Genomic DNA, 10,649 nt, shown 5'->3' on the forward strand with positions numbered 1-10,649 from the left:
AACAAAATGTCAAAATATTAATAAATGGCTTTTCTGCATTTGAAATGAAATATTCACATTGATATAATCTGCTACTATACAGACAAAACTGCTGTCGTTTGGTTGATATATTTTTTAAGCACACAACTCTCATCTTGAAGGTTCTATTTCCAGCTTAGATGACCACAAAAAAAAAAAATCTTGCCGGCCAGATTTGGCTGGAAATTATTGGTGAGCAAACAGCATCAAAAGGACCAAGTAGGCCAGCCGACTGGTTAAGGATGAATTCGCTCTGAGGAGATCTTACTGATTCACGTGGAGGAGAGATGAAGAGGACAAATGTGAAGGTACAGTTTGAGGAATAATGGCACTGCAAAACAACAGCGTGCAGTGTGACTACGAAGCAAGTATGTCATGTTTTTCATGGGCGAAACCACCGACCCACTAACTCATCAACCACCAGGAAAATGCCCAGTAGTCCCATATGCCTGTCCAACCCTGCTCAAGAACCAGGGTTGGAAAACATTGATTTAGACCTCTAGTTCAGTTCTAAACGGATGTAAAAAGTCATCTTTTCATTTCCTACTCATCTTATATTTAATAAATTCCCCAGCATCTTCTAATCTTCTTGAACAACTTGAACAAATGATGTTTCATGCAGTTTCATCCTCATTCACTCCTAATTTCAACAGCTCAAAGTTAAATTTACCTTCTTGTTTGTCTTCATCAAATAAGTACATTAAAAGCACGAAGCCGCATTGTTCCTTTTGTCTGCTTGAAATGATTCAGAACTCATTTCTAGCCTCGTGCACAAAGAGTCACTCTGGGACATGAGGATATTTTGAGAATTACAAACATGGGCCCATCTTTTTTGTGTGACCTCTCCTCACAGAAAACCATGTGTTTGTCACACACACTGGAAAACAAGCTTTACACAACAGGAGTGTGAAATCACCATGTTCCAAGACTGGGAGTGGTGGCGGGGTGGTTGGGCTCTCAGCGGACTAAAAAAAAATATGTATCTGTGCTCTTGGACAACATGAGGCACAAACAAAGGCTCCTGAATTAATGAGCAGACTCAGGTAACTTTGTTTTCATCTCTCCAGGAGTTGGCATTTCAAACTCAATGTACTGTTCAACTACAGACACAACAAACTGTTGTGTAACAATGAAATTATGTGATTTAATTAGAATACAGTTGTTCCTTAGACGCTAATGTTATTAGATATATAATTTTATCTAAACAGTAATTATTCTTAAACTGAAAAAACCTTAATGTCTCTAAATAAAGTTTAAACAGCAACAGTACCATTATTGGTCATTTTGACATTGATAAAATATGTATATCACATTATTTGTGATAGGATATAGCTAAAAGTTATTGAGTTCATATATATGTATATATTTGATCTTCTACCTATATGTATATGTTTTTACAGATTGTAGAAGTTTTTCATCAGTAACTTTGAGGACACTGCATTACAAATAAAACACATATAAATTAAGTTTGTCTTCTACAAAATTAGCAAAAACTATGTACCCAGATTTTACAATAGCCCAAAGCTTACAAAATTATGTTTGTTACAAATAACTTTCAATTTATCTATTCCTGGGGAAATCATCAAATGTTTGGCCCATATCGTAATGTGAAATTTTGAATAGTATTGTAGTAGGTTTTTGTTATTATAAAACAATATTTCCTATTTTTTTCATTCTTGTTTCAGCTGTTAGAATTTCCACTTCCAAAATTCATCATTCTCTTTCTTTTAAATATATATTTATTTAGTTTTTTTTCTTTAACTAAAATTGAAAGACAAAAAAAAAAGAAAACTCTCATGAATATCACAGAGAAACGTGAAGTTTAGAAAAATGAGCAGCGACGTTACAAAATCTTGAATTTCTACATCTATCTACAAAGTTGACTCTTTCAGTGGTCAACGGTCCCATGGCGCCATCTGGCGTCCAGAATAGGGAACAACGACGCTGCTGCGTAACATCCGGCTTAAACATGGCTGCGCCCTGACGAATGTCACACTCTCTTGTGAGAAAGAAAACATTTTGGTAATATTTGCAGGTCGGTCAACAGTGGAGCGAAACATCGAAAGGAGAAGGCTGTGACTATCATCTGTGCGTCATTCTCCGCCCTGAGAGGTTTTTCTCATTTCTTTATCTTACACTTAAAAATAGCTTAGCATCGACTGGACCGCAGTTTTGCTATTTACAATGCAATGACATTTGCACAGTTTTCTTTCAGCTTAAGCCGAGTTTAGTGGAGGAAACTACATACTAATATAGTAATCTCAACATTTATGTCAGTTTAAACGTGTCTTATTTTCTGCAGGGTGATTCATCATGGTGCATTTATGTGAGTATAAAATTTAATTTCCTTTTTTGATATAGAAGACAGTTACGAAGGTACTCTGCAAAAAATATAAACCACCGAAAACATAGTCTTTATTTTGACCTTTACTAGTTTTTCGTCAGGTACCTGTCATCATATTTACATAATTCTAGATCAAATGAGTACTACATTTCAACCTTACAGCTTTAGTCAGTAAGTTGGTAATCTCCTTATCAAATAAATTCTTAAAATAATTCTGGGAATTCATCATTAATGTAAGAAACTAACATTCAGTAAGACAGAAAAAGCAGTTTTTCATCATCTCGTTGGAGGATATTTGCCATCAGAAGTTGTAGCTGTTGGCAAAAAAGAAAAAAAAATATGTGCATTATTTAATTTACACTGATCCAAATACATTTTCTACAAAAAAAATATTTTAAATAGAATGTAAACTATAATTTGTTTGTATGAAAGTTAATTTTTATCAACAGAAGTTTGCCATATCTCACTCATGCAATCAGTTAATTTAAGAAGAAGAAGAAGAAGAATCATGTTTTCCTCTGATGGTCCTTTTTATCCTGATGTCCTCATGCAGCGTCCCTCCTTTTGAAGAACTACCACGCCGGCTACGTCATCATCCGGCTCGCCCTCGCAGGCCACAAACAAGCCAACCGACCCTTTTATCGCATCGTGGCGGCTTACAACAAGAGGTCAAGGGATGGTAAATACATCGAGCAGCTGGGCAGCTTCGACCCGCTCCCTAACATCTACAATGAGAAGCTTGTTAGTTTCAACTTCGACCGGATCAAGTACTGGATCGGCTGCGGCGCTCACACGTCCAAACCAGTGGCCAAACTTCTAGGTGTGTGCTGACTTTCTTTGACGCGAATTGTAGCCTGTGACAAGATTACACAATTTTGTTGTTGGGCAATTCAGTTAATTCATGAGGAATTGTTTAATCAAGGAGGTCCTTACGTAACTTTTCATCAGCACCTGCACCTTAGAAACTGCTGTGAAGTTCTTTACTTTATTTTCTTCTGAGTTTTTTTAAAATTTCTTTCATATTTACCTCTTAAATATTTATGTGCATTCAACATTACCTGAAGCACCTTGATAATGTTCTTTGATTTAAAGGTTTGTTGAAGAAACACAGTTCCTGAAACTATCAGTGGATAAAACTAAGTACTGTATTTTCATGACTATAAATCATACTTTTCATACTTTGGCTGGTTATGCAACTTATAAGTGTTTTTTATTCCTCGTCATGACAAATTTTTTGACGTGTTAAATGTTAATTCATACTGACGGACATGAACCAAGAATTAGAGTTTCTTGGTGTTACTGCCAAATACAAATGTACTCCATACTTTAGTGATTTTTATTTGTAAAATAAAAATAAAGTAAAGCAATGTATAATTTCCCTTTCACTACTTTAAGGTTGGTCTAATTCACGAAACACCCCTAAAATACCTTGTGGTTTTATCTGGAACACGAGTAAATCCATAGAAAGTTTAGTAGCCTTAATATTTTTGCAAGGCACTGTGAATGAGCCAGGCTGTATCTGCTTCTGAACTTTAAAAACAACTTTTCTTTCTTACATCATCAGGGTTGTCTGGGTTTTTCCCCCTCCATCCCATGACGGTAACGGAGGCAGAGCGTCGAAGAGCTCAGGCGAAGCTGGCAGAAACTGCCACAGGAACAGAGGAGGAGAAACAGGCTGACGTGTGATCGGATCAAAGGGAAGCTGCTGTTTGAAAGAAAACTTATAAAAACACGTTTTTCTCTTTCTTGGTGGACTGCTCAAAACAACTGATCTAATGTCTTGAAGAACAAACTTCTTCAAAAATGTGAACAACTCATAATGTTGGGGGGGGGGGAATCAACAGCTCTGAGTTGATCGTAGATTGACAAAGGCTGTATTTTTTGGTTATTTTTTTTTATTATTAAAAAATGTGTCATAACTGCAAGGCTATGCATGTTTTTATTAAAAATGTTTTGGTCCTTTTGAAATTCACTCAAAATCCCTTTGTCTCATATTATGTCTTTTGGTTTATACATTGGAGCCATGTCAACAAAGTAAAGTTGCAAGGAGTTTGTGTTTGTAGATGGGGTTGATGGCAAACACACAAAATCATTTTAAGAATCACTAAATATTTTTAAGAATAAAAACTCCTCCCTTCACTATTTTTCTGAGAGTTGAGACAACATTCAACTAGATTGAGATCACGGACAGAAGTGGCTGCTGAAGTCAGTTTACAGTCACAGTAAAATGTTGATTCACCTGCTATGAACTTTAAATGTTTACATAAAAGGTTTAACTTAAATTGCTTCTGGCAAAGACTAAATAAATGAGTAGAAGGTAAATTTTGCCTTCTACTGAGCAGAAACCTAATTCATTACAATGTATTTATTTAAAAATTAAGAACAAAGCCAAAACTTGGAAACGTAAAGAAAATTGAACTCTGCATGCTGTTATAGCTTGTAGAGCTAATTCAAATAAGACAGTTTTAACTGGGTGTTTTCTTTTTTAGTTCATTGGTATTCTCTGAATAAAGTAATATCTCATTATTGCAATGCTGAAGATTTTAGCTTGTAAAGTGAAAGAGTAGAGTGAAGAAGTAGGGCCTCCATATAGTTATCCATATTTATGTGAGCAGGGATAAGACATTAAACAATGTTGCATTAAAAAAATAAACCAATAACTTTCCTAAAGGACCTCTAGAGAAAACAAAATCAGTTTCTGGTTATACAAAGAAACATCTGGAGCGAACAGTAGAGTAAGACTTAAATGCCAGTGAGGTTGTGCTTGTGTTTTGCTTTAGATGAGCCTTGCTTTCATCCTTTTCTTTCATAAGAAGTTATAGGAAAAGCTAAAATTAGGAAAAAAAACAGGTTTAGAGAAGTTGTGGACATTCAATAATTTGAGTCGTACATTCTTCACTGGTGGTAAAATGTGTCTTGGTTTATAATTCATAAATTTATGAGGAGGTTTTTAAAGGTTGCCTTTAGTTAAACCTTATAAACCCTCCTTGAAACTTACTGTTCAACCAACTAAAATTAACCCAACGTTTACCAGGAAGCAGTTCGTCATAAGAGAAGAAGCTGCTGATAAACTGGCATAACTGGGAGTTAATGGCCGACTGTCAGGTTTAGGAATCTCAGTATATTCATAATTTCATGACTTCCTTTAGAACATGTGTGACAAAAGTCCCTTTGAGTCTCCATAATTAAGTTACAGCTTTAATAGTTTTGAAATAATGGTAATTGTTGAACGTTATTACAATAATGACACAGCTTAGAGAGAAAGAGAGACTTTCTGCTGCGACATTTTAGTAATGATTTCCTAAACAGCAAACAGAGGTGTAGATGACTTTACAAAACCTCTTCAGACTTCAGTCAAAAGACCGTCTTCACCTTGTCACAGCTTGTTTCTTTATGTTGCTATTGATATAATTTGTTACACTGACTGTGATCATGTCCAATGAGCTATTTATGGAGCATATGCTGAATTATGCAACTGTAATATGTTTAGTAAAATATTATTTCAATAAAAGTCATAAAACCTTCCCACTTGTTTCTGTATTGAAATTAAAGAACGAAACAATTGTAAAAATAAATAAATTAAATGTATATATTTGAGAGAAAGAAAATGTATACATCATAAGGTTAATCTTTGTTTCAATATTTTAAAATCTTATTTTATTTTCTACCTGTTTTGGTTATCATTTTTACACAAATTCAGCATAAAAGTTTCAAACCAACACTAGCTATTAGTTTCCAAGAACAGCTGTGCAATAACATCCAAGTTAGTAGAAATCGACACTGCACAGATTACAAAGACATAATCTACAAAGATGAAGATACAAATACTGGCTGCTGTGGTCTTAACCTGTTTACACAATCTTTTTTTTTATTTTATTTTATTTCAATCCCACCTAGATAAAAATCTCTTTTGCAAGAGAATCCTGGCCAAGACAGGCAGCAGCACACAGAGGTTACAGAACGTTACAAATAATTTGTTTCTTTTTATCTACGGAGTCCCTCAGAGGCCAAAATCCAAATTGAGGTTCCTCTCCATTTAGTGACTCGTACATACAGATTTACGGGAATGTTGCTCTCACACCAAGCAGAGAGCAACATGGACAGCAGATAATTGATAGTACCCAACAAAGTAACCAGAAATCCTGATCTTTTCAGAAAATAGCAATACAGTTGGCAGAGCAAACATCACCTCTGGCTCTGTGTCAGTTGGCCTCTTTTCCTATTTGTAAACCTATTCTGTACTAATATAGCCATTTCATCCCATCCTCCTTTCGTTTTGTACCCATTTCCATCTGCTATATGACATTAATTTTGGTGTAGTCAAGTATTTTCGTAAATGGTGGAGTTAAATGGCTGTAAAATACTCAAACCATTGAATTAGAAAGTTTGGATCCCACACTTTTTCTATTTGGTTCTGATTCTTGTTGCTGACATGATAGATTATAGACTGTGATGAAAGCACTGTAACTTCTCAGTGATCTTTTGCTGTTCAATGTTATTTATTGGGCTCGTGCAGCAACGTGTCCTTACAGAGAACTATGAGTAGAACATAGGAAATTACTTTTAATCTTTAGTTGTAGAAACTACTGCAATACCTTTAAAAGAATGAAAGTGTGAAGGGTTGAAATGGCCAGAACTCAATTGTCAATATGTCCATGATGATGCAGCATCGCAAAATAATAATAATAATTCTTTCATCTTGCACCTTGTAGCTTTTCATCCATCCATCCTTTTTGATGTTATATAAAGGGGCTCCTATCAGCTGGACCCATTTGTACACTGGCCTGGTGACAACTCTGAAATCTTGAGCTGTTTCCTGCTATCAAAGATGATATTAAAATCAAAGTGGAAGTTTCTGGAGACATTCAAGTCAAATTCTATAGGAAGGATCCCCCTTTAGAAAAACCCAGCGAGCAAAAGAACCTCAACATTTGCATGTAAATGGGATTGGACCTATCTGCCCCCAAGTTGCAGCTGAAATGGAGAGTGAGAAAATGAGCATAATCCCCTCAAGAGTGAATATGTAACAGAATATATAACTACATGGTCGCAAACAAGTCTAGGTGCTAGAGCACTAGCAGCAGGGGCATGTTAAAAAAAACTTTCACATGTATAGATGCACACACACACACCCACACCCACACACACACGCACCCCCCCCCCCCCCCACCCCACCCACACACACACACACACACGCACACACACACACACCCACACCCACACACACACGCACACACACACCCACACACACACACACACACACACATGCATACTAATAAGGGACCCAGGATGGAAGAAGACAGAATAAAGTAGAAGAGATCATTTACTACTCTCTTTATCGTACACAAAAAACTGTACTTAGTGTATATTGTCAGAGTGTAAGGAATGCAGAGATTAAATTTACACTCAAAGAAAAAGCTGTTAGTTTTTTAGGTCCAAGAACTTATAATGCCATAATTTTGAAAATGATGCTTACTGATATACTGTACTTCTAAAAGGGAACAAGAGGGTAAAATAAACACATGGGGGACCAAATAAAAATTGACAAAACACATAATCTTGTATAGGTGAGAGAACAGTGTGACCAGAGCTTTCAGATTGGGACCAAAATATATTAACAGATATATATATATATTTGTTTTGTACCCATTTCCTTAGTCCATCTGCTATATGACATTAATTTTGGTGCAGTCAAGTATTTTCAGAAATGGTACTCAAACAATTGAATTAAAAAGTTTGGATCCCACACTTTTTCTCTTTATTTTGGTTCTGATATGAGAGATTTTAGACTCTGATGTATTGTAACTTCTCAGTGATCTCTTGTTGTTAATGTTATTTATTGGGCTCAGGTAACAACATGTCCTTAGAGGACGATGAGTAGAACATAGAAAAAATACTCTTAATCCTTAGCTGTAGAAACTACTGCAATACTTTCCCTGGAAGATTTGAATTAATTCGTAGCTTCTGTGGAAACATTTGTTGTGGCTGGGAGGTTCAGGCCTGAAGAAGATGAGAACGAAACTCCTGACAGCGTAAAAGAATGAAAGTGTGAAGGGTTGAAATGGCCAGAACTCAATTTTTGTCAAGTATTTTGATGTGGGACATTGAGAATATATCTACACTAAAACGTTTCCTTAATCTACTCCTGTTAATGCATTCCAGAGATTAACTTTAAAACATTATATTTGTATCACATGGGTTCTTTGCTCCTAAGCAGTATTGACTTGTGATAAAAATTTGGTAAAAGTATAATGTCTGTTTTAACTACAGCTTAGAAAATATTGACCTGGGAAGAAACATGTTATTCTATCTTCACTTTACCTAATCAACTATTTAGTCCCGAAACATCTACAACAAAGATACCTATCACAGACTTTACTGATTCGACATCGATCACTGCAGTGCAGTCCACCAGTACAACACTTCCTATGGAGTCGACAATCTCGCCCATCACAAACGGACTAACTACAACAACCAACGAGGGTCTAACAACATCATCAGCCACCACTTACTTTACTATGACAACCCCAGCTGAGCACTCTGAAACAACCAAATCAAGTATAGCTCCACCAACAATTAAGGCAACAAGTACACCACTGTCTTCCCCAACAGAAACAATGTCTACATTTACTGCCACATTCCCACATACTGGAAACGTACAGACAACCCAGTCAACCACACACCTCATCACAAATTAGTTAACTTCGACATCCACAATCCTGTCCCTAAGTACGGAGGATTTCCTGACTTCCAACCCAAGCACCTCTTTTTTTCACCTCCCACATTTCTCAAACATCTTCAATTACAACTAGCTCTGAACTCTTGACATCTATTGCTAGAGTGAAGCCCACTACTACATTACATTCTACTCAATCTTTAACACAGTTATCACAATCAACATCATTGATTAGCCAAGAAACACCAACAGCAAAGATGCTTTCAACAACACCAATATCACAGTACTCTCTTTCTGCGTTTTAATTATGGAAACTATGTCTTTAAAGTTTATTGCGTTTGTTAATCATTATCCAAGAACGTAAATGTCATCTTTTGTCTTTCAGTTGGAAGCACTTTCCAAAAAAGCTGTCCCAGGAGCCTACAAAGCTGTAGAAGTTATAAAATGAACATATGTTTTTCTAAAAAAATTCCTTACTAATATGTAATGAACATTTGATAGTTTTTACATTTAAATGCAAGAATTTTGTCTTTCATAAATACTTTTTTGTGTTTATTTTGCAACAGAAGGGGAAGTGTTGTCTCAGAGAGCGTGGTGCTGTACAACTATCAAAACAATGAAACTCAGATACAGTTTCTCAACAATCAGCTTGATCATGTGCTGACTGACATCTTAAATGACACCATGAACCTCTATAATATCTCTCAGGTTTTTGGGAGTCAAGTGTTGTTTAGTGGACTAAGCCTGCCAACACCTTTGATTACAAGTAGGTTTTATCTCAACAAATTTTCAGTAAATATTCATTCCATGACTATGTTCTATCTAAATTATTGGTCATTTTTCATCAACCAGACATTACAAATCTGAAGCATTTCATCAGCTGCTTCCAGTTTGCCATTTACACTGCTGAAATTATCAATGGTGCATGGCAGTGGACCTTGTAAAACAAATGTTGATTACTGTAATCAACATGGAGATTGTTTTAGTCACATTGATGAAGGCTTCATGTGCAGGTAAACTAAATTATCTGATTTAGCCTTATTAAATATTAAACAGTTCAACTCTATTTTGCTATCATACTATTATTGGTGTTCTCATGTATTTTTCAACCCAGGTGCTATCAGACCAGTTTAGAGCAGTACTATGGTCCAAGATGTGAGTTTTTCCGCAGATGGTTCTGGTTTCTATGGAGCACAGTTTGGATCTCTGGCCTTGGCACTCCTGCTTTTGATTATCATAATCACCATTGTTATCATCAGGTGGGTTATTAGTTGTCAATAATCAACCAAAATTATACAGCTTAACATAGCCCAATAATATAACTGGCAACTTCTACATTAATTTTTGTTGTTAACCATTTAAATATTATTTCTTTTAGGACAAGGAACTGTGTAAATTGACTCAGCGCTATCTTTTGAAGAGGATTTTTAATAGATTTCTCCAAAAGAGGTAGCTGCCGCTGTGTTGTTTTCTGTCATATTGATGAATCATTCCTAATTTATGCTTACTATAAAATAAAAAATAACATAATTATATCATGCTTTTGTTTCCAGGGAATCATAACTCTGAATTTCAAGATAATGGATTTTTAGAAAAAGTTTAAGAGAAACT

General features: G+C 35.6%; 1 protein-coding gene and 1 pseudogene across 2 annotated transcripts; both read left to right on the forward strand.

Moving 5' to 3' along the window:
* Nucleotides 1-1,964: 1,964 nt before the first annotated feature.
* mrps16 (mitochondrial ribosomal protein S16) lies at nucleotides 1,965-5,866 on the forward strand. Of its 2 annotated transcripts, none has more exons than XM_023324486.1 (4): nucleotides 1,965-2,106; nucleotides 2,321-2,344; nucleotides 2,916-3,182; nucleotides 3,927-5,866. In XM_023324486.1, exons 2-4 carry the CDS (start codon nucleotides 2,332-2,334, stop codon nucleotides 4,046-4,048), a joined length of 402 nt encoding a protein of 133 aa, XP_023180254.1. In that variant the 5' UTR covers nucleotides 1,965-2,106; nucleotides 2,321-2,331; the 3' UTR covers nucleotides 4,049-5,866. The 2 variants fall into 2 exon arrangements, with proteins under 2 accessions (XP_023180254.1, XP_005816089.1); XM_005816032.3 differs by having other exon boundaries at nucleotides 1,966-2,130; nucleotides 3,927-5,861.
* Nucleotides 5,867-9,402: 3,536 nt separating this feature from the next.
* Nucleotides 9,403-10,438, forward strand: LOC111605800 (annotated as a pseudogene).
* The last annotated feature ends 211 nt before the right edge of the window (nucleotides 10,439-10,649 follow it).

The sequence above is a fragment of the Xiphophorus maculatus genome, chromosome 20 (assembly GCF_002775205.1).
Source record: "Xiphophorus maculatus strain JP 163 A chromosome 20, X_maculatus-5.0-male, whole genome shotgun sequence".
Lineage (NCBI taxonomy): Eukaryota > Metazoa > Chordata > Actinopteri > Cyprinodontiformes > Poeciliidae > Xiphophorus > Xiphophorus maculatus.

Bases quoted from the DNA above. Each gene is read 5' to 3' on its own strand.
- mrps16 (XM_023324486.1), top strand. The intron at 3,183-3,926 runs GTGTGTGCTGAC...TTACATCATCAG, and splicing joins ACCAGTGGCCAAACTTCTAG to GGTTGTCTGGGTTTTTCCCC.